The sequence below is a fragment of the Furipterus horrens genome, unplaced genomic scaffold (genome assembly GCF_987537825.1).
Source record: "Furipterus horrens unplaced genomic scaffold, mFurHor1.1.pri manual_scaffold_2, whole genome shotgun sequence".
Lineage (NCBI taxonomy): Eukaryota > Metazoa > Chordata > Mammalia > Chiroptera > Furipteridae > Furipterus > Furipterus horrens.
The window spans coordinates 188,090,906-188,115,676 of record NW_028327172.1 but is presented as its reverse complement, the minus strand read 5'-3'; the positions used below and the strand labels follow the sequence as shown (position 1 = coordinate 188,115,676).

The window sequence follows — 24,771 nt, the reverse complement described above, 5'->3', positions numbered from 1 at the left end:
ATTGCAGAGTACAGCCATCCATTCAAAGTAGCAGCACCCCTAAGAGATTTTACTGTGTGTGCTTTAGGACATGAAATCAGGTTTAGTCACCAAATCACGCTAATAAATGAACAAATTATGGTACCACTATATCCAGGGCAGAGCGGATCATCTATTTCTGAAATGTTTTTCTGAAGTGCATGAACTTTTAATGATATTCCACCTTGATTTTTTAAAACATATTTGCCAATTTGGAATTGTTCCCAAGGGCCACAAATAACCATGGCAAGAACTCACGTTGGCCCAGAGCTGTAAGGAAAGACTGCTTAGTACAGTGGTAATATATTGGTGAGTAGGTGTAGACGAGACATTATCCAGACTTCACTGTTGTTGGTCTTCTTAGCCCTAACCCAAATCTGCATGAATCTGGATAAAATTAGTTTTCAGCCATGAATAATTCAGCAAGTTTTAATATTACTGACCACAGATTTAGTGACAAGTTGAACAATACAGAAGACCCTGTCCTGCCGGCCAGTTAAACACAGACGATCCCTGGGAACCTCCTGTGCGGCCATTGCCCCTGCAGCCCATCCATTTGTGGGACACTGACAAAGTGCAGTCACGATGGTTCAGATACAATTCTCGTCTTCAAATACTTTAAATTTTGCTCTGTTCAATCTCTTGACAGAAATAATGTCTGCAAGTTCATTTATTGCTAATGGCTAGATTCATGCAGTGACCTTGTCAATAGGAGTCTGAGATGCAATTGAAAGGGACTTGAATCACTCGCGATGGGTGACTCTTCTGATCACCTTAGTGAGAGGCATTTCTGGCGGTTCTCTCTTGGACTTCTGAGTCTCCTTGCGTGTTTGCCTCTGACAGTTGCACAGCTTGAACTGCAGCCTCTGTGTAACTGTCACCTGAATCTCCTTTCAGGTTATATCATGAAGTTCCAGTGCCTAGTGTTTAACAGCCTCTCTCTCTCTCTCCAGTAACACTGCCATCAGCTTTACACCATACTCGGGTCTCTTCTGGATTTTATTTTAAACCCATCCTCAAGCCTATATCCCACTTCAGCCACTGTCCTACCTCGCTCCTTTCTCATCCAAAATGTTCTAAGAGTTAATATTTATTGTCCAAATTTCCTCACTTAATGTTTATTCATGGGGCCACTACAATTTGGCACCCAGGTCTGTCCCTATGCCAAGACAGCTTTTGCTATGGTTACCAATGACCTCCATGTTGCTGTGTCCAAATGATACTTTTCAGACATCATTGTAATGATATCTCAGTATCACCTGAGAGATAAAATTTTCAGCTAGCCACTCCCATCTCCTTCAGGCACTTTCTCCCCTTCACATCTCTCTCTCTCCTACTTCTCCAGTCATTCCTTCTCTTTCTGTAAGCTCTTGTCTCCCATTCACTCTCTCCGCATAATGTCACCCACACAAATGGCATCAATTGCCAGCCCTACACATTTAAAGACTTACATCTTTAAATAGCAAACATAGACATTTCCTTGGAGCTCCAGACCTTTGTATCACACTGGCCATTTGATATCTCCTCAGTGGATTTTGCAAGAACATCTCAAACCCAACATATCTGAAACCAAATAAATAATCTTCATTCCCATATCTGGTATTCTTCCAGGGTTCCCTGTCTCCAGAAAAGGTAACTGAGCACTTATTCTGTGTCAGGCATTGTTTGGACATAGTCTCTGAATTCTAGTAAAAATGACCATCATGTCTTCCCCGGAATCTTGCAAATAGCCCCTCTTATCTTGCTTACCTATATCCATTCTTGTGCTCCCTAAGTTGTGCTCCATGCTATAGCCACCATGAGAAAGAGGCTGTGTATCACTGGGTGACAGGAAAAGTCAACATAAGAAATGATCCCCAAAGTGAACTAATTCAGGAGATTCAGAGTGTGGAACCAGATCTCATCATGAGAACCATGTGTCTAGTGGATAGGCAGAGGTTGGGGGAGGCTTTGGATTTTCACAGGGATGTAGGGGGTTTCATGTCCCTTTTTTTAAGATTTCAAAGGTCAACAAGACCATAGTTGATATGTCAGGTACATTAGTCATTATTCTGTTCTACCTTTTAGTAGCATTTGACTTTATCAACACATGGTACATTCATTCTTTAGGGAAACCTCCACAGTTGCAATGGTAGAAACTGCTTAAGAAGAAGGAGATCCTTGTCTGTCCATCCATCCCTCAGATGAAAGACTGACTCTTGGGGTCAAGGTTAAGACTTAACAAAGAGTCAATGAACCAGAAGTATTTGAATGGGGATACTGAGCGCCTCTCTAGGCAGGTTCATGCAGAGAATTCTTAGAAATGGAAAGAACTGTGGATAATCCGTTTATAAGAAACAGAAGATCAGCCGCAAAGGTACTCAGTACCTTGTTAGGGACCACAGCCTTACCTCCTCTTACAACACCCTCATTCAGAGTGGGGACTAGTGTCTGGGAACTGTACACACTGGCTCCTCACTTTTATTGTAGGGTGAAGTAAGACAGTTAGTTTTTTAGTCACTTAGACCTTCCCACATAATAAATTTTACAAATAAATGTATAGAGCAGGAGTCAGCAAACTACAGCTTATGTGCCAAACCATCCCACTGCCTGTTTTTAAACATAAATTTTATGGGCAGAGAGCCATGTTTATCTGTTTGTATATTGTTACAGCTGCTTTCTTGCTACAACACTGAACAGTTGCAACAAAGCCATATGGCCCACAAGGACTAAAATATTTTCTATCTGGCTGTATACAGAAAAAGTTTGCTAACCTGTGCTATAGAGCATCAGTGTATATCTACATATATGGTTAGCTTAAAATTTATAAATGTAATATGATAACCAAACAAAAATATAAATTCTTTAGAAAATCAGATGTTTATCTCTTCATTAGGGCTCATATTGAAACCTGATATAAATTTGTAGGTGGCAACTGGCAGACAAAACTGCCTAATTTTTGCCATAAAACATGGTTACTTCACAAAGATTTAAATATAAAAATAATATTTATATAGAAAATTTTTTTATCAAGGCTATGTGTGTTACACTAGTAGAAAAAAGGGAAACACAAGTTTCAGGGATATTCAAACTGAAATACTACTGCAACAGAATATAAACTATAATAACTAACGAATACCCATAAGATTATAAAGCTAGAAAGTATAAATTTATTCCTGCTTCTGTAAAAACACAATCATAACATAAATAATACTAACACAGTTGTATCTCTCTATGTGTATGCAAATAATACCCTTTCCTCACCAGGTACACCCAACACCTAGAACAGCACCTGAACACAGTCAAGAATGGACTAGTATCTGCTGACTAAATGAATCAATTAAGTCACCTGAACAAAAAGTGCTCTGTACATAACATGCAGATCACTACTTCTTTTTTTTTAAATGATACATGCCTTACAAAGACTATTCATGAATCATCCAAAAATATTTGAAGAAAAAAATTATTTGGCAAAAATAACATAAAATAAAAATCTTTTTCTTTCAGGGAAAATATGATAAAATTAATTAAATCAGCTTTTTCTAGGGTGATTAGTTTAATTCCATACTCACATTTCACATTATGAACTTTAAAGTCAGTTAGAAAATTTTGTTTTTAAAAAAAGTAAATTGTGGACTTTATTACAGACAAAAAATGTTAAATACCATCTATGTTAACTGAAAAATAAGTGGCCTTTTAACTCTCTTAACCCCCTAAATCAGAGATCCCCAGACATTCTTGGTTCACAGCACCATCAATATCCAGGTAATTATTTCAGTAATCCTAGGTCAAAAGAAATGCTTAAAAGTTCCATTTATTAAGTAGTTTAGTCCAACAATTTTATAAATATTTATATCCTAGAAACTTAGTAGCCATGTGAAAAAATACTGCTACTACTACACATAAATTTTTTTAATATTTTCAATTCATTCTTAACCCAATTAGTTACTAATGGGATATGTGCACCTGCTGGGCACTGTGCAACACCTCAAAACTTGGAATCCGATTAGAAACAATCACCTATTCCATGTGGATTTTGGCATGGTATGACTTTTTACACAGCAACCACCAAGAGCCCAGCTTTATGAAGATACGATGGCATTCAAAGGCATATAGCACAATTTAATGTTGAAACTCTGAACTATGTCAAGCTAGCATTTTATCTGGTAACCAACAAATTCTGAGTGTTACTGGATTTCCTTCAAAAAGTTAAAATAACCAACAAAGCCTTTATGAGTCACTGTGGTGTCTTGGGATAGCCCCAGAACACAGGATGGAAATCATGGTTCTAGATGATTTATTTCTCCCATAGCCATCTGCATTAGTCCAAATACTTAAAGAAGCAACTCATATTTCACATCATTCAGATAGCCTTCCTTGATTACCTCATCTGAATTTCTGGTCTGTGGCAGAGACTAACTGACTCCCCCCACTTATTCTTTCCTTTGTTCTTAGAAACAGAACGCTAAATTTTGTTTGGACCAAATTTAACAGCCATTTAGAATAGAGACAGCATTTACTAGCTTCTCTTGCAGCTATGTGAGGCCAAGTCTTGAATTCTTGACCATAGGATGAAATTGGAAGTGTTAAATGTGACCTCCAGGAAGTGTTCTCCAAGACAGTATTGTCCTTCCTCTTTCTTGCTGGCTGGAATGTAGATATAATAACTGGAGCTCAAGCAACCATCTTAGATCCAGAGGTGAAAGTTGTATGCAGAGGATGGCTGAGTAGCAAGAAAGAGGCCACCTGGATTCCTGATGAATTTGTGAAGCTGCCTTGTCAGCCCTGAACTGCTTACTTTCAGACTACATTTAAATGAGAAAGGAATAAATTATTTCTTTTTAAATTACTGCCAATATGAATATATTCTATCATTTGCAGTTGAAACAATTTTAAATGAACTATGATTTTTATTATTTTCTTTTTTGGATCATGGTGATGTTTGTACACACTAAAATCACTAAGCTGTAATTTTAAGAAGTATAGATCCCTTTTTAATTTACTCAACAAAAAGCTATGCCATGTGCCCAGAACATTATTTTTATCCCTTAGGCAACTAGCATAGGGTAGGATCAGAATAAATATGTATTATCTCAAGTAAATAAATGACTCACAATTAAAAGGCCAGCAAAACTTCATAAGAAAACTTCAGGGTTTTCGATACACTTGAGATAGGAGGGACAAAAAAAGAATAAAAGTTCTCTTTAAACACAATACATGTAGGCTTTTTGTGATAAGTAATATAACTCAAGTTTGTTTACTTTTGACAAAAATTAACAGCAACAAAGCACGGCCAGTGGATTATCTCCTGCTAACCAGAAGTGCAGTGCCTTTTATATCTTCAATCAGGATACATTCAGAAGAAAAAGAATCACAACTTAGTAAATTACAACTTAGAAATTTTCAATTACAAATTACTGAATATGGTGTGATAGCCAAAATGGTTGCCGACAGAGAGTAATAGGAAGAAAACAATAAAAAGTAAGGTAGGTGGAAATGCTGGCAGTCCCTGGACTAGGTCATCTTGCAGTCCCTTTAAAGACCCCCATCCTCTGGGTACTTCAGCCATCTCCTATCTGATTTCCCCATATCCTCACTTGTCCCCTTCCAGTCCCTATGCTGTACCCCAAGTGACCTTTCCAAAATGCTCATTTGGATATGTCACTTTCCTGCTTAAAACCCTCCAGACTCTTGAGAGACAAAGACAACTTTCTTAGCATGATATAGGAGACAATGCTTCTTAAACTTCAATGTGCATGTGAATCATGTGGGGAGAGACTGATGCTGTAGGTCTGGGAGGGGCCTCAGATTCTGCATTCTTTACCAGCTACCAGGGATGCCGATGCTGGTAGTCGGAGGACCACATTCTGATAGCAGGATCTGGAGAGTCTTCTAGGTCTGCCCTGCCTGTAGCAGACTCATTGCCCCCACCTCTCCATGAACCTGCTATCTGGCTCTCCCCAGCTCCTTATAAGTACTCTCTGCCTGGGAAAGACACAAATTTCTGGAAATGTGTAATCTTCTACAATTTCTATAGCTTAGAATATTTTGCTGTGAGAGTGACATGCCAAGTATTGGCCCTGATCATCATTTTCAAAGATATGGATGTCGTTTTGCTTAGTACACTATATATAGTGTAAAAAATATCATTTTCAATAACAAAGATTGAAATAGAGATTCAAGTGCATATTTAATACATCAAAAACTTAATTAACAACAATAAAAAAATAACCTATTCCCTGACTTTTACAAAGTTTTGTTAAACATATGCCACCCTTGACCTATGATAGCTCTGTAAAAGATAACTTTCACCTAAAGATATGGTTACAAAGAGTTTAACATTAGCTAGCAACTCTAAAGATATAGCATCATAGAGATATGCTGCTATTTTTATTTCAACTAGGATTTCTTTAAATTACAACCAAAGATCAGGCAAACTTGAAGTAGTATATTAACTGTTACTGATTAACAGAGAGTATTTTGAACCTAAAGGTTAATTCTAACTTAAAACTGTGACACTAAGCCTAAAATACCAAAAGATTATATTGTTAAAATATAATTATGAAATTATGTAGACTGAGTTAATACAGGATGCTTAATCAACAGTCTGATTTTAGGTGCATAAATATTGAATATTACTACCAAAAGGTTGTCCTGATTCATATATCAATCTGGTGGATTTCATAAATTGTATTTATTGCTTTGAAGTTTATGATTTGACCAAGTCAAAATATTTTTAAACCAAAATGAGAGTGTACATTTTAATGGATGGAATTGTATGTAAAATTATGGCAGAATTCAAATCATCTGTCCTACAACAAAAAGATTTGCTTACAATCTTAGAAACAATTAAAAAGGAAAATTCATTCAAAATCAACACTATGTATTGGTTTGACGCTAATTTGCACCTCAGTTCTCCAGGTAGGAAGGTAATAAACAGCGAATGCGTTCACACTTTGCTGTTTCAACATTGCAAAATACAGCCTACAAGGATGACAAGGTCACTCCGATTGGTATGGCCTGAACAGGACACAAAAGCTCCCTCTAAACTCTGTGACGATATTACACTGTCACATGTTAATGTCCTCATAGTCCTGAAAAAATGCAGACACTAAAACTTCACTTTCTAATAGATATTTGTCCTGGAACATTGTCCTGCCCAATCATCAGTCCAAGATGCAATCTGAATTGTTCTTTTAGTATTAGAGATGGAGCTTCTCCAACCACCTCCGCTCTCTGTCCACTGAGCAGAAATGAGCCAACCGTTACCTTCTTATTTAAGAAGAAACTCTTCCAGTGCTAGATGTTTTCTTCTCTGTGCCCAATAAACTGTGAAAGAGTTTCTCATGTGAATTAAAAGTAGATTTATTGCGTAAGAGACCAGTGACTGAGACACTTCTCAAATCAGGCATCTGTCAATTCTCCAGAATAGTAGCTTCCACTCTTTCCAATAAGCAAAATGTCTCCAAAATCATCTATCAGTGAACTATGCCAAACCCAAATATCTTTTGTTGTGATGTTTGTTTTTAATGTCCCAAAGGCATGAAGAAAAAGCATCTGGTTTTCAGTAAGTCTTTTCATCCCCTTTTCTGGCATTTCATTGAAGCACACAAGGTTCAAATAACTCATGCACTCAACCAAAATGAAATTGCTCAATTCACACCAGAACATATGGTTCTGTGAGCCAACCCTGCCCCCATTTTCTTCTTTGAAAATTAACATAATAACAACAGCACTAGACAGTCCTCTCCCAAGTTTCACATTCACACATCCCAGAATGGGTGTTCAATATGGAGACCAAAACCGACAAAATATTTTTTCTGCCAAGGAGACTAGATAATGATAATGATCTAATACTCAGGCACTGGATCACTTCAGTGTTTCTGTTTTGAGGGTAACATTGTTTAGCTGAAGTCTGAAATATGAGAGAAAAGATTGAAAGGTTTCAGAGGCAGCTTGAACAATATTGTCTCCATCAGTGAAAATCTAGGTGACCTTAGAAAGTCACCACACTGTCCTAATCATGTTTCCATTATCTACAAATAAGGGATAGAATAGAATGTCTTGCTCCAACCACAAATATTCCCCTCAAAATGAAACTGGTAAGCAAAAAAATAGTAAAAAACAGTAATAATAAGTATGTTTCTTTCAAGCTCAGAAAGCTCTAAAAGTCCTGATTTCTCTCCAATGCGTAATGTGGAGTTTGTTCAATTCAATCTCCCTGGAGGAAAGTTATAATCTTTTATTTTTTATTTATTTATTTATTTGTTTGTTTATTTTATTTTTAGAGAGAGGGGAAAGGAGAAAGAGAGGGAGAGAAACATCACTGTGTGGTTGCCTCTCACTTGTGCCCCCAACTGGGGACCTGACGTGCAACCTAGTCATGTGCCCTGACTGGGAACTGAACCAGCGACACTTGGCGCCCAGGCCGACACTCAATCCACTGAGCCACAGCAACCAGGGCCGAAAGTTATAATCTTTATTCAAGTGAAGAGATGTCTTCAGAGGCAATAGGAGAAACTTCGAAGGTAAACCCCATTTTTTCTCAGAGCAAGGTGGGAAGGTCATATTTCTGTGACAGTCACAGAAGATGATCTTAGAAACAGCAGGCAACTGTCTATCCAGACAACAACGTAGATAGATAGGACCTGGCATCCTGTTTTTAGATGACTTTGCCCCCAATTTTAAACATGTCGATCTCATCATTTTATGGCAGACACAAGTCAAGGTAATAAAAGATTTTTTTTAATGCAGATACAATATCAGAATTCTTTCTGCATATATTGAATAGCCTTAAAGGTAATTTTTTCAGTATATTTGAGGGGACAAAGGAGGGTAGAGTTATTCATTCCTCAGGAAATTAAATATTTGACATTTATTCATAAAACATTTTAAATTTCACATTCTGATTATGTCACTACATTTCTAAGGAAGCTATGGCAAAATCCAGAGGAGCCTCACATATTGCCGAATGAAGCCAAATCTATTTTCATGTAGCACTAAGGAAGCTATTGAATTCGTGCAAATCTTAGAGATCTAATTGATTTGCTGATCCAATAAGAATGGAAATGTTTTTACTTTTAAAAATTGAAGCTGATTGGTAAAATGAGTAAAGAACTAAAATATTGTCTCTCTACAGCTGAAAATAATCAGGGAATGCATACAAGACAAAATGGATTTTATGCTCTACAATAATCCATTTCAGGCATTGCAATGCAAAGTAAAACATGAACAGATGTTGAAAACATTTAACCTACTGAACCTACCTGCTGAAAGGAATTCTGCAATAAAAAAAAGTACAAGTAAGAATTTTATGTGTTAGATGTAGCAGCAATTTCTTTGTGAATACCAGAGCAAAAGGATGAATTCCAAACTTAACATTCATCATATGTTTCACTATATTTCACGAACAGGTTAGCTGGAAAATACAGAGACGTTTACTGTTGAGGCTTCCATTACAAAACATGTCTACATTACATGTAAAAACCTCACTAATTCAGTTTATTCTACTCATATTTATTCTGTGCTATAGGGATATAAAGATGAGGAAGACATAGTCCTTGTTCTCTGGGAACTGAGCACCTACCTCCAAGGAGATAAGCAATTTCATGGGTGACTTCAATGACCTGTGATGCATCGGACAATAACGCAGATACGTAGAAAGGACTACGACATAAGAGCCTAGTGAACTAGGGCACAGTCAGCCTACATTTCTATTTTTTTTTTAAATATAAATTTTTATTTTGCACCAAGATAAAACAACAGTGTTTCTTGAGCATTCGTCCCTGTGGGTCTCAACGCATGTGTGTATTGACCAAGTGAGGAGGGAGGCCAAAGAGAAGCAACACAATTGACATTTTCAACAGGACAACTTGTCACATATTTATTTCAGGACATTTGGCATCTCTGGCCACCACCTAATAAATGTCAGTAGTAACTCCCCCATCCACCCAAACAGTGGGACCAACAACAGATCCTCCATTATTTCCAAGTATTCCCCAGTGTGCTACCTTTCCTGCAGGAGAGCACTTGAGCTGGTCAGCAAGCATCAGTGGAACACTAGTGCACAGTCAGCTCTACTCTCTGGTGCAAGTTGCAGTCCTAAGTTAGCAAACTTCTCCCACGTTCTGCAGGTATCATCTAACAGGAGGTCTTTAAGTATACACTGAGAAATTATGCCTTTTGTCTACAGAGAGATGGGATTTTTTTTTTAGATCAAACATTATGTCTTTTAACTGTGATCATCATCCAATGGATGCAAAAAAGAACACAGAATTTTTAAGTCAACATCAAAGAGGAGAGGTATAAATGATTAGGTCCTCCAAAACCTAATGCCTACTACATTGAACTAGGAAACTTGAGGAATAATAAGAAATGGTGTTTGGGGGAGAAAAATACACAGAGTGATTATTTCTTGAGCAGGAAGGGCATGAGGCTTTAAGATTTGGTGGACATGTACCAAACATGGTCCATGAAAGATTTTAGACTTTGGACAATCTCTGCAGCCTCTGCCCCCAACCTACACATGTGAGGCTTGGCCCATTGTCCCAGCTGGGACTGAGGCAGGATCAAACTCTGTAGGTCCTGGAGGTGAACAGAACAAAATATGCTGCCTGAAAACCACTAAACAGCTGAGATCCTTTGGCTATCCAGGAGTAAAAGTGAACTTCTAGTTTTGATTATTTGTTCCAGTCCTAGAATAGATATTGAAGAAGGGCTGCCCCAAATTCCAGCCCTTCTTGTGTTATTTTAAACTACATTCAGGGCCATAGAAAGAAACCAAGTGGCGGTCCCAGCACCTCAGATGCATGGGACTTATTCACAAGTTTCAGCCATCTTCCATCAATCACATGGTCCAAATTCACTCTGGATTTGTTCATTAAATAACCTCTGACCCCGGTTTTAGATTTCAGAAACCTAATTCATGGATGCTGTCAGAAAAAAAGGTGTCAGATTTTGTTTCAAAGCATACAAACAAATAAAAAAATAAGTGGCCTTATCATAGTGTATTCCATCTTCTTAAGGTGAAGTAGGAACTCAATAAAATTTTTGCCAATGCAAGGCTGTAAAGGTAACTCAAAAGGCCTTTGCATGGAACATTCAGTCTTGACAGAATCAGTTTAACTCAGGAAGTCAAAGGAGGTGTGGAATGCTTTGAAAAATATACTTCAGTCTTACTTTCAAAACAACAAATCAACAAAGAGATAGACTACCTTAAGAAAAAGGCTGAGCTTTGAGCTAATGGACTGAGCAGATGGGAAGGGGAAAACGGTCAAGAGCTGCACCCAGGTCTAATAGTCCTAAAGAAACTATTAGAAAGAGGGAGATGTTTTCAGTGGTTACTAGACAATAATGATATAACAGAGGAGGCAAAGCAGGAGCTCAAAGAACACATGAATTACCATATTTTTCGCACTGTAAGATGCACCTGACCTTAAGACACACCTAGATTTAGAGGAGGAAAACAAGAAGGAAAATATTCTGAACCAAATGGTGTACTAAAATATTTAATAAAATATAACAGAATAATATTTCAACCATGTAAAGTGAACAGCAGTCAAGAACAGCACTAAGAACCATCATCACTGTCATTGACAAATGAGGAGAAACTTTAAGGTTCAAGTACTCTTCTGGTTTTCTGGGAACCCCAAGAACTCATCATCACTAGTGTCAGAATTTATGGGGGCCTTTAATAACAGGCATTGAGAGAGTTAAGAGGTATCACTAGTTGTAACAGTCACTGAGAGTATCACTATGCTAGTTACAGGTTCTGGCGGACTATCCCCAGTGCCTGTTACAGCGAGTGATACCCCTTTGTCCCCTCAGTGCCTGTGTTAGTACTAGAATAGTGACCCCACCAGAACTCCCTTTATATACTACAAACTTCAGCATTTATGGTTGCTCACCCAGTTACTGCTGGTCTCCTCACACAGAAATCTGGTGTGCACCGGAAACAGTATGGAGGTAGACAAGACAACTGTAGCATCTAACGGAGCCAGTAGCCAGCTGAGAACATGTTACTTCAGCTCCACCCATCTGCCTCTTGTGATTGGCAGAGCTTAAGACACAGTGATCGGTAATTGGAAGTGGTTCTACTGACACAGACCCCACCCAGTGTCAAAGACAATTGGCAATTGGCACTGTACCTCATAACTGTTATTAGCCTCAGCTGATTCACAGGTCAGCGGTTATAGCTGGGAGTGCCAGGTGGCTCTCTGCACTCTCCCAGGTACCAGGTGATGGGCAGAGACGGACAGCAACTGACCAGATGCCCTGAGATTCAGCAGTAAAGTGGGACATTTAAGCATCCGCAGGGGTTTCATGTGGGCCCACTGCTTTCTCTTCTAACAGCTGTCGACACCATTGACAGGTCGGGTAATACACATCACGGTCTGTGACGCAATATTTGCTCCGTAAGATGAACAGACATTTCTCACCACTTTGGGGGGGGAAAAAAGTGCGTCTTATGGAGCAAAAAATACAGCAATTGCTCCCCAGGAGGCTAGGATGGAGAAGTTACTGAAAGCTGGTTTCTTAAAGCTGCAGATAGGCAGTTCATTGCGAGAACAATTAGGGAAGCACGCCTTCAAGTTTAGACAGCTATGACAAGCAGATATCAAAAATAATATTCAGAATATAAAATCTATCAGAGGAGAAAGAGACTAAATAGTTACACAAATAGTCATTTAATTGTAACTGCGTTAAGTGCTATTATACTGCATAAGTACTAGGTAAAAGATTTTTGGTGATGTGACGATGAACGTAGAAAACTGACTTTGACCTTTTCATTAAAATGTAACTACAACAAAAAGCAGCCTAATACTAAAAATAATTCAGTAACTAAAAATATTACAAATATTTACTTATAAGCACTCAAAATTGAATTACTAGAATTATTTAAGCCATAATTAAATAATTTACCTTTTTAGCTTCTTTCCACTGATGGTTTCAAGTGTTTATAATGTTACCATATTTACAATATAAACTATGCCTAGTGTTTAATATTTATGATCAGGGAATCCAACATATTAAGAATTGCATAACATCTCCTAAAATGATAAGAGGCTGCTGATGAAAAGACAGCTTGTGAGAGTATAAACCTCATTTGTCCATCCATCACATTTTTTTAAATTTTGTTTTGACGTCTTCCCACAGTTAGTGTTCCCAAGTAATAAAATATTTAAAAAATTATAATACTGTATTTTGCAAAAAAAAAAAAAAATCTGTGAATTCTCTTGAGTTTCTTTCTACTGCTAAAGTTGTTTGTACTTGGAGACAAAACCAAACATATAAATGATAAATGTTTTAAAATATGTATAACATGGATGTATCTAATTTGTTTATAAAAAGACAAACCTCTGGATCCAAATTAAGACAAACTAAACTAATGAAAAAGATGTTTTTAAATATTTAATAACTGCCTATCCTTGACGTATTAACCATTATCCTTTCCAAAGAAAAAGCAGTTAAAAATTATGATTGTGAATTAATTGGCTATAAAGAATCCTGTTTTCAATTGAAGACATTAGAAAAAATTCTCCTTTTGGAATGTAAGATTAAATTGTATATTAACAGTATACTAACTTGTTTACTGCTTTCAAAAAAGGTTACCAAACAAATAATATAACACAAACTCATAGAAGGAAAAAAGAACAGTGCCTACCAGAGTGTCCGGGGGTAGGGAAAGGATGAAGAGGGTAAAGGGGACTAAGTATATGTGACAGAAGGAGACTAGGCTTTGGGCAGTGAACACACAACAGAGCATGCACGATAGAGTATTATAATGTTGTACACCTGAAATTTATGTAACATTATTGACCAATGTCACCCCAATAAATTTAATTTTTAAAAAGGTTGCCATGATTACAAATAAAGTTTTTATTAATGTAGATACAAATATAAAAAATTTTAAAGTCATCAAATGAAATTTATGCACTGTTTCCCCCTTCTTAAAAAAACTGGAAACAACCACAGACTTATAGAAAAGTTGTAAGCACAGTACAAAGAACCTTTTATCTGAACCACTTGATACTGAATTGCTAACCGGATGCCCTATCACTGAAAAAATGTTAGTGGGTGTTTCCTACAAATTAGGACATTCTCCTACATAGCCACAGGAAATTACATTGATACACTGCTACCATCTAATTCTCAGAACCCCTTCACGTTTTGCCAATAGTTCCAGTAAATATCTCTTATACCGAAAGAATCTAACTTAGAATCACACACTATCCTTCATTTTCATGTGTCCTTGGTCTCCTTCAGTCTTCTGTCAACTTCCATGACTTTGACACTTCTGTGAATTACAGGCCATGTATTTTGTAAAATCTTCCTTAGTTATTACTCACATGATGAAGACAGTGTCTGTTAAGCCTCCCTACTGTGACATTATTCTCTTTCTCTTCCCACCCATGTAATCAATAAGTATTTTATGGTGAAGTATTAAAATTATGTATTCTGTTATTTATTGATGTATGTATGGACGCTTTATTTTACTATTTTATTCAATGGTTTATAATCTGTTTCTATGATTATTTATTTTGATGGTCAATTGCCCTCCATTGGCTAGTAGAAGCCAATTCAAGCTGGTTTCTGTGTCCTTTTAACAGACACCCATAATTCTTTGAGGCCTTCCCGGCCTTCTGGAGCAAGAGGTTTTGGACTTATATTGAACTTTTCCTTGTCTCGTCCTTGGAATCAGTCATCTCCCCAAGGAGCCTGGGTCCTTTTTGTAGAAAATGATAACTAAAACCAAGATCTGGGTGTTCCTAAGTATTCACAGGACATGCTATTTTCACATTTACATTGTATTCAAAACTAAAGCATAGTTGACATAAAATATTGTATGAGTTTCAGGTGTATAACATAATGATTCAATACCATGTTATCACCACAATAAGCCTAGTAAGCATCTGTCACCATACAAAGTTACTACGATAATATTGACTATTTTCCCTATACTGTACATTACATCCTTTTGACTTTTTTTTTTAACTGGAGGTGTGTACCTTTTATACCCCTTCACCCTTTTCACCTATCACCCACGCCCCCCAGTTCTAGATCTACCTTTATATGTTGAAACATACACTTTTGCACCCATATCTCCAATTCCAATCCCATATCATAGGGCTCTAGATGCAGTTTTCTACCTTTATTTTTAACTTTTTTTTTCCCTAACAGCAAGAAACCTGGCTTAGTCTTATTATGTGCAGTTCCTTGACCAGTCCCCCAGTTGTAACGCATCGTCCACTGTCCCGGCCCCACCTCCCGCGAGGGCGCCCTGGTCACCTTGTCGGAGTTCCCGCATCTCAGCCCGGCTCACCCACGTGTCCACGCCTTCCTCATCCTGCTCAGGTTCTGACCCCCCACCCTAGGGCGTCCTCACCCTGTGGGGTCTTGACCACTGCGCTGCCCTGGACACCTTGAGGAGCCCACTTTGCTGCACGCACGGAACAAATTCAGGACCCAGTTCACCAACAGGCAAGGAGTAGGAAAATCCACACAAAGCTTTGAAATTTATAGAAAGCAATCGATGTTATACCCTTTTTCACCCTTTCCTTACTTATAATATAAAAGAGGAATAAAATCACAAGGTCTGGATCCTTCAGCCTTCTCGGCTACTTTTAAGTCAGTAGGTTGTGAATGTGTGTGGTTCATGCTTTATGCTCTGGCAGCCAGACCTTCACAGAAGCTCTGTGTTCATTACTTCCTACCAGGCTGACCTATTTCCAGGCCTCACTGCACAGTATTCGGCACGCAATTAAGAGGGGGAAAGCCAAGTTGGATAATCTGTTATACTTTTGTTTTCTAAAAGAAAGATCAGTGGAAGAACAAACTTTTTTTTTTTTTTAAGGAAAAGCCTGTGCTTAAAATTTTTTTAAATACTAAATTAAAATGTTTTTAATTTAATGTATTTATCCTCTGAGTTTTGTTTACTTCCATTACAGAGAATAAGTAGTTTTTCTAGGTCACAAGGATGTAAGATACAGCCTAGGGAATATAATCAATAATATTGCAGTAATTATGTATGGTGTCAGATGGGCACTGGGTCTGCTGCATGGGCAACAGCAGACCCTTCATATCACCCTGCCCAGGCTCTGTAGCTTCAGCTTCACTGGAGAGGACACTCCAGCGTCATCGCAAGATGTCGATTCAACACGGGAGGAGACAGATACCGTGTCACTCCCGAGTCGGACTGCACAGCCATTCTCAGCGGTGCAGATAGACTCTTAAGAAGCTACACCATCGTCTCTCGAGACGGACGGCTGCCAACAACAACAAGATGGGCACTAGATTTATCAGGGGGATCACTTCGTAAGTTATACAAGTGTCTTATTATTATGTTGTAGACCTGAAACTAATGTAACGTTGTGTGTCAATTGTAGTTGGAAAATTAAAAAAACATTTTAAAGAGCTCTGGAAAGAAGATATTTCTCACCAAAACTCTCTTGAATGAAGGAGGGGAGAGCATCACCTGCTTTTAGGAGTTTCTGACAGGAAATGATTGGAGAACATTGGTAGTAATATAGAGAACATTTTTGTTCCTCTCATTGACATTCACCTGAGAGAGGTCAAGTTAAAACAATACAACAAAACCGTTGGTGCCATCAGGAGGGAAGGAAGCAGGCAAGCTGAGGCTGTCACAAGATACCCCAGACCCCTGACCATACAAGTCACCTCTGCAGGCCCTTCCTTCCAAGGGGACACTTCACTTGCTCACCAAGGACACCTTTAGGAGGGCTCCCCTATTTGAACTTCTGAAAGGTTGGGAAGCCCAGCTTTATTGTTGTGCAAAACAAGAAAGCCTGCAAATCACCACAGGCCAGGTTTAGGACTCTAGTTACCAAGTCTAGACGTTAAATTGAATAAACACATGGGGGCGGGGGGGGGGGGGGAGTTGGTCTCCCAAGGCTGCCCTAATCCTTCAAGGGAGTGAAAGTGGACACAGCCAGCCAGCTCTTCAGCCATTCCTGGCTTGATCCTCCCACCTCCACTCCCACCCCCAGAACTGGTCACCCTAAGTGAGCAGCTGGGTGTGAGAGTATTGAGGGGCCTCCCCAGGGCTATTTTTAACGGGGTATTTTCTGCTGATTGACTTTCCACTGGGGCAGCCCCAGGTCTGGGGGATTCACTCCAGCTGGGAAATCTGAGAAGTCAGCTGGCCTGCGGCAAATGAAGTATTTTTAGCTGAGACTCGGGGATCTCAGGATTGTCATCTACTTCAGGCCTCAGGGTGAGAGACACAAAACAGAGCCAAGCAACAGGGGTGGTACTGGCTCTGAAGCTCCTCAGCGAGGACTACTGAGCTTATTGTTGGAAGAGGACAGCATGTGCAGGCTCTGGTGGGGGAGGGAGCCAGGCCTGGTGTTCATTCGGAGGGGCTCTCCCACGCCTACCAGCCTTCCGGCTTGCCTGCTGCATCAGCATCACCTGGAACTGGTTAGAAATGCAAATTCTTGGGCACCACCCCAGAGCTACCAGCTAGACACTCGGCAGCGGGACCCCACCATCTGCAGTGTATAACTCTCCAGGAGATTTGCACGCATGTCACGCCTTGAGAATACTGGCCTCTCACACATTCACTGACATTCATAGATAAAGGTACAAGAGTTCAACTTAATCCCTACCAAACCCACACAGCAGTCCATTTTTTAATTATAGACATTATCGTTAGCACATTTTTAGATTTACAAACACATTGAGCAGATAGATAGTGAAGACAGCCAGTACCTTGCCATTTTTTTCTCCTGTGTGTTGCACCCTAATGTGCAAAACTTTTCACCCCTGGTCATCCCCAAGGATAAGGATAAGACACCAAGTTTTTGCTATCAAAGGCTACAACTGAGTCAGAGTAAGAAATGGCCCTAATGCTCATCGAGGAGGGCAGTGATGCACGCCCACCCCAGGAATGACTGTCCATGGGTGGGTACCCCAGGCCAAGCTGCAGTGAAGCCAACTGTGACAGTCTCCAGTGCAGCCAGAAGAACGCCTTCTCAAAGGGTCTTAAAAATGATGTTAATATTAGAGTAGTAGTCATGTATTCGTTTCTCATGGCTGCTATAAGAAATTGCCATGGCCTACAACACAAATTTATTCTCTTATAATTCTGGAGGTCATTAGCCTGAAATCCGCCTTCCTGGCCTGGAGTCTGGGCGTTGTCAGCGCGGCCTCCTTCTGAATGCTCTGCGGGCAGAATCTGTTTCCTTGCCGTCTTCAGCTTACAAGGGCTGGCCGGCTGTGTTCCTTGGCTGGGGGCCCATCCTGCATCTTCAAAGCACATCTCCCTGATCTCGGCATCCATCATCTCACTGCCTTCTCCCCTGACCCCGAGCCTCCTGCCTCCCTCTTCTGAGAACACTGCGATTACATCAGGCCCTCCGAGAGAATCCAGAATAATCTCACCTCAAAATCCTTAACTAACCGCATTTGCAAAGTCCCATTTGCCATATAAGGTGGTCTTTACAGGTCCCAGGGAGTAGAATGTGCCTTGTGACTCGATGCTATCCAATAGGGTAGACACGAGCCAAGGGTGATAACTGAGCACTAGGAATGTGACTCATCTGAATTGAGATGTGCTGCATGAGTATTGAAATGTCAAGACTTAAGTGTGAAAACAAAGAAATAAAATACTTCACTAATAGTTTTCATATTAATTCCATGTTAAAATTATAAAATATTAGACATGTTGAATTAAATAAATTATTAAAATTATTTATGTTTCTTTTTGCCTTTCAAATGTAGCTACCAGAAAATTTTAAACTACACATGTGGCAGGGTGGTGTCAAGTTTCAATTGATTTATTTTTGCCTTACCCATACTAGATTTTGAAAGCAACTATGCAGAATTGAGATATCAAATCAAGATGGATATTATATTAGGGATGTTAAAAATCTAAATTCTCCACTAGATAACAATAGCCAAAAAAGATAAATAAGCTACACATTTATCCAGCAATTTGTATTCTTACCAAGTACCTTCATAAATCATTATTTCCTGAATCCTTGATCACGACTCTATGAAAGGGATATCGTTCTTCCATTTTTCAGAGAAGAAAACTGAACCAAGGAAAATGAACCTGCTAGAGGGGCACCCAGCTAACAATTGATAAACAAGAACCCAAGCCCCAAGCCCTCCGCACTCAGAGCTGCCTTGAGGTAATTTCCTGGCTTGGGTTTAATGACTTAATCAGGCTCGCTATTTCCTGAGTTTGTTTGTTTGTTTACATCCAATCTTCCTAAATTTCAGAGATCTCAGAATTCTCTTTACCTGAAAATTCTGTTCCTTTGCTACTCTGAATATACTTTCATTATTTCTTATTTTTAAACTTTGAATGTAGAGGGGTTATGTCCTGCCTAGCTATTTGAGGATGAAGATTGTATCCTGTGTGAAATTCCTCCTCAGCTGCACCCAGACAGGTACCTGGCTCCCAACTTGAGTCTGGGCCACTTGTTGGAAGGCCCCCTATACCAATGACTGTCTTTCCACCACCCACAAGCTGCACACATAGGTAAAATGCTCAGCTTTGACCTACAACCAGAGAAGGTACCCCAAGAAAAATCTGGGCTCTGGACAGATCGACATCATTTACTTTCATAGCTGCATAAGGACTTTTCTGTAAAACTCTCCCAAGTGCTGGAAACAAAGGTAGCCCTCAAATGCTGTCTGCCTGAAGGCTCGAAGGGTCCCTGGGCTAAGCACAAACTAGCCACACCAAAATGGCCTTCGCAACTCACCCCTGTATACTCTGCCCTGCTCCTACTCCAGTCTTTTGGCTGATTGTCCCTTGTCCTCTTGAGTTGCTGACAGAGTTTCAGCACTGATATTGAAGGGCAAGATGGATCACCTGGATTCTTTAGTCCTATCCAACACTGACACTGTACTCATCACCATCAGCTCTGATGGTTTGGACATGAAGACATGGACCACAGGAGAATATTCAAGCAGCTGCTAGAAGGGGAGCTGATGGGGTAACTGCCAGCGTTCGGCTGAGAGAAAGCAGAATTTGTGGGCGCCCTTCAGCTGAGCTCTGTGATGAGCAAACAGGGCTGCAGAATGCTCAGGGATGAGGCCGATAGAAAGCCAGGGCTCTAGGACAATGGTGGCTCTTCTTGAGCAAAGAGAGAGAAGCAGAGACAGGGCTGGGGACAGAGACAGGCTCAGGACAGGGCGACTGATCTGGCAATCCAGGGTGAGCATCCCATGTGCTCCACACCCATGTGGAAAGCACACAAAATCTGCCAACCTGCATGGTGATTGTCTGTCTGTAAAAATAACAACCATCATGGACTGTACTTTCTCTCAGGCACATTTAGCCAAGTCCCAGAAACAGAATAAACCCCTAGAATAAATCGTGGCAGGGAAAGGATCCTATCTAGGCATCTGTCCTGGCTTCAATAGCATCCCCCAACATTTATGTCCACCAGAACCTCAGAATATGACCTAATTTGGAAATAGAGCCTTTGCCTTTGTAATTTGTTAGGGTCAGGTCCTACTGGATGAGGGTGGGCCCTGAATCCAATATGAATGGTGTCCTTATGAGGAGAAAGAACACAAAGAACAGGGAAGAAGTATACATGACTAAGAAGACAGAGACTGGAGTGATTCAGCTCCAAGCCAAGGATGCCCTGGATTCCCAGCAACCATAGAGAAGCTTCAATGGACCTGGCACTGCTGACATTTTGATTTTGAACTTGTAGCCTACAAAACTATGAGCAAATAAATTCCTGTTATTTTAAGCCACCCTGTTTGTAGTAATTTGTTACAGCAGCTGTAGGAAACTAATACAGCATCTATCTATATTAGCTAATTCCAAATGTTCTTCTGCGTAGTCATTCATTCACAAACTGCTAAGAAGTACCACGTACATGCCAGACATTCTTCTAGCAATGAACAAAAACGCAGAAAAATTTCTGCCTCCGTGGATGTCTATCTTAAGTAAAAGGAGACAGAAAATAACCAAAGTTAAGAAATAAAATGTGTAATCTGTCAAACAGTGATAAGTTCAGGAAGGGGTCATACAGAATGAGGTGGAGTACTTTATACATTAGTTTTGAATCTGAAGCAATCGAACACTGTTAGGAAATTTTGATCTAAACATTGAGTCTCATATTTTAGTATTATCATTCTTTTGAAAAATGATACAACATTTAAGGGAGATAAGAGCTTTTATTATAATAGAGTTGCTGCTCTAACAGCAGGAAACCATCAGCCATAAAGCTCGTTGTGAAGGGAAAAGAACCTACATTAGCAAAAATTGTCAAGACTGAGGGGAGAATGCCCAAGGATTTCGTGACTGATACACACCTGTGGGATGATTTATAAATGAATCTGGCCACTAACCATTCAACAACTGCCCCAGCATTTATAAAAGAAGCAAAGGGAGGTGCTGGACAAGAAAACTTTTATCATCCAGGAGTCTTGTTATATGATCACTCAAGTGAATGAAAGCTCTAAAAGAACAGTCCTCTATGAAGGAGAGGGTCTATCTACACAGTCTAATACAGTAGCCACTGTGAGTACCGAGCACTTGAAATGCAAGTAGCGAGACAAAAAAAGCAACTTTTTTATTTGATTTAATTTTGATGACCTGAAATAATCTCGTGTGGCTAACAGCTACTCCACTGGGCAGCACAGCTCTTGAATCCCAGGGGGCTGCCTGTGGACAAAGGCCTGTGTGGCCCACTGAGGCCGAGATGAGACCAGCTCCATAATTACAGCCAGGTTAGGGAGCCTTCAGAGCATGTACAACTGTTGCATATAGTATCTTGAGGACATAATTATTTCTTTAATCCTCTCAGTGTCCTCATAGGTGGTCAGTAGTATCACCTCCCTTTGCTGGATAAGGAAATCGAAGCTCAACAAGATTATTTGACCTGCTCAGGGCCTTGCAGCTTTTAAGAGATTTGGATTTAGCTTTGACGCCAAAATCCAGACTCTATCCACCAAGGCAGGTTACCTATGGCACCTTTCACTCTTGTGATTTCTTCCATTCCCACCTTCTGTGAACACTCTAAACCCCAAAAGTGTGTGTATGAATGTGTGCACTTGTCTGGGTAGATTGTGAGGAACAGGTGAGTCCTTGAGTGCTTAGTGTGGACCTAGTATTCTATACAGGTGAGTATCCTTGAAGCGGCCTGCCATTTTCCACTTGGTCAAAGCAGAATGCCAAGGACAGTGATGGAGCAAACAGGACACATGGACGCATACTTGCTGACCAACTTACTAAGGCAGCAGAGGCATGTTAAAGAAACCTTTCTCCCTTGGACACATTCAGCAAAAATTCTCTATCACAGCTTTCCTGGTCCTCAGGGAGCTCCCATTTCCCCAGCTGTAGGGCCCCTCAGAAGCCCCGACGCCATAGGGCTTTCACGTGGTGGGAGGCTGGGGGTCAGGGAAAGAGGGAAATGATCAACAGAAGACCTCACTAACAGTATGGAGATCTGAAATACAGGTTTCAGAGAGTGGCGAGTCTAATCCTCTCAGTGGCAAGGCCAATTTTCTGGAAATACAGGGCTGCTAGGATTCACCTACAATCTCCCAGTTGCCCCCAACAATAGAAAAGGGCGACTGCAGGCCATAAAATTAGTACACGCTGAAATCCAGATGAGGCCGTGTTGGGAAATAGGGTCCTCCCCAAACAAAAGCACAGCTGCTATTGCTATGAAGATTTGTGCAGCATTAAGAGGAAGGTTTCTGATGTGATTCATTTTGTATCTTTAAAAAAAAAAGTTTCTCTCTGCCTGGAAATACACTTGGTGAGATTAACAAAGTAATCCTTGTCTCTTTAACCTCCTGGAAGGTTAACGGAGTCTTTCATCATTGAACTGTAATCTTATCCTGCAAGGAACCTTCTGGGAGGAGCCCCCCCCCCCCATCCCCTAAATAAAGCGTTTCAGCATCTTGAGGTTTTGAGGTTTATGTGATTCCACACACCCAGATAACTCTAAAAATAGTTCATCTTAGTGTGACTGTCAGTGATTGGAAAGGATTCTATGGAAAACCTGACCGTTCAGCCCAGTACTCACACTTGTCCAAGCACACATCTAGTCTGACTTCTCTACTCCCAGGAACCAGGCTTCAGGAACTGATTTTTAGTGTTATTTCACACAATGAAACAATTGGCACCCAATAATACAAACAAGCTAGTGAATACTATTGCGACTGTGACATTGATTTAGAAACTTTTTAAAAATACAGTTTCTTCTCATTCTCTGTGGGTTATGCCAAAAATTAATGTTTTGCATCATCTTTAATTTCAACACCTTCAGCTAAATGTCTGTCTTTGGATAACGAGAGCCAGTAAGACGACTTCACTCCCTTTCTGGTAGCAGTTGGGCATTCTTTTACAAAGTTTGGCTTCCATTTGTACATTACAATAATAATAATAAGTAGTAGTCATGCAAGTCATCATACATGAGTTGGTCCTTGTAGTGCACATTTCTCAGAAGTTCCCCGCGGGAGGAAAGCATCACTTAATGAATTGCAGGGGCAGATTCCCTGGGAATGCCCAGCCCTACAGCTTCCCTGACGACTTCCAACCGCAAGCGCCCCGGGTTGGGTCTCAGGAATTACCAGCAGTGCAAAAAGCGCCCGCACCACCATCCACCTGCCTCAGGAGGAGGGTTGCGCGCCATCCGGAGCTGGGGGTGAGTCCCAGCAGGATCCCGCACACCTCCTTCCTCAATCCACCCGTGCAGACCCCGTCCCTGCAGCACAAAGTGGTCACCAGTCCCTCCCTGACTTTGTGCAGCAGGGACCTTCCTGATACCGAAGAAAGAAGCTGCAAATTAGAACCAGGTCCTGGGGCTTCAGGGCAGTGAGGACCACCCCTGATGTTACTCCCTACCTTTCCTCTCCCCAACGAGACTGTCGCTTCCCAGGATAAGGTCGGAGCCTGCCAAACCCGGAGCAGCTCAAATTTGCGTTCTCCGGCGGCCGGTGAGAGGCGCCCGGTGTGCCTAGGTAGGTATGCGCCGGAGGCGAAGTTTACGCGCAGGGGACACAGGCATTTCCGGCACCCTGCAAGTGGAACTGGTTCTGAGATGCCAGCACTCAGAATGAACAGTCCAGTGATATCTGGGTACCAGCTGGTTGCAGGGAAACTGAGGGCCAGTCCTGGCTCTAAAAGGGACAAGACTGAGGCGCACGCGACGGTTGAAGGAGGATTACTTCTGGGGTAGGCAAGGCTGCTGCAGTCCTTTCAGATGCTGGGCGTCCGAAACACGGGCGCAGAGAGGAAGCCGGGGATCCCTGAGGGGCTGCTTCCCCTAGCTCCATCTCCTGCATTTTCCCCAGGTGCCCTGGCGCGCGGAGAGTCCACTTGGTGCGCGGAGAGCGCGGGGTGAAGGAGGGACTCTGCAGGAGATGTGCCACCGCCCCTGCTAAGGAGAGCAGGGTGTCCAGGCCATCCTGATCTGAACACTTAAGAAAACACTGCCCATGACCCTAGGGGGGTCCCCGAGGCTTGGGCGACCCAGGAGAAGGGCGTGCGCGCAGGAACTGGTTGCCGGACCCTGAGCTCAGGGCTGGGGAAGAAGGTGGCAACTAAGGGGAGGAGGGAGTAAGAGCGAGAGGGATTAACCCTGAATTCACTGGGACTGAAAGGTCATCCCACAGGTTTGCCCGCAGAGCGGGGATTCGTGGGTCTTACCCGCTTCCTGGCCCCGGCTCCGCGGTAGCGCTCATCTGGAGCGAGGGCAGGGGGCTGTTTCATGGAGAACATGTCTCGCTCTTATCTTGGTTGTTCTTCTCTCCTCTGCGTGTCCCTGGGAGAGA

At 40.9% G+C, this 24,771-nt stretch overlaps 1 protein-coding gene across 1 annotated transcript in view; it reads right to left on the bottom strand.

Annotated features, from left to right (window-relative positions):
• The window catches only part of CORIN (corin, serine peptidase), a 183,390-nt gene extending 158,619 nt beyond the window's left edge, over positions 1 to 24,771 (bottom strand). Inside the window, exon 1 of the mRNA XM_090266913.1 lies at positions 24,647 to 24,771. Coding sequence (XP_090123039.1) covers positions 24,647 to 24,718 — 72 coding nt within the window. The 5' untranslated portion in view covers positions 24,719 to 24,771. The remainder of the gene's footprint in view (positions 1 to 24,646) is intronic.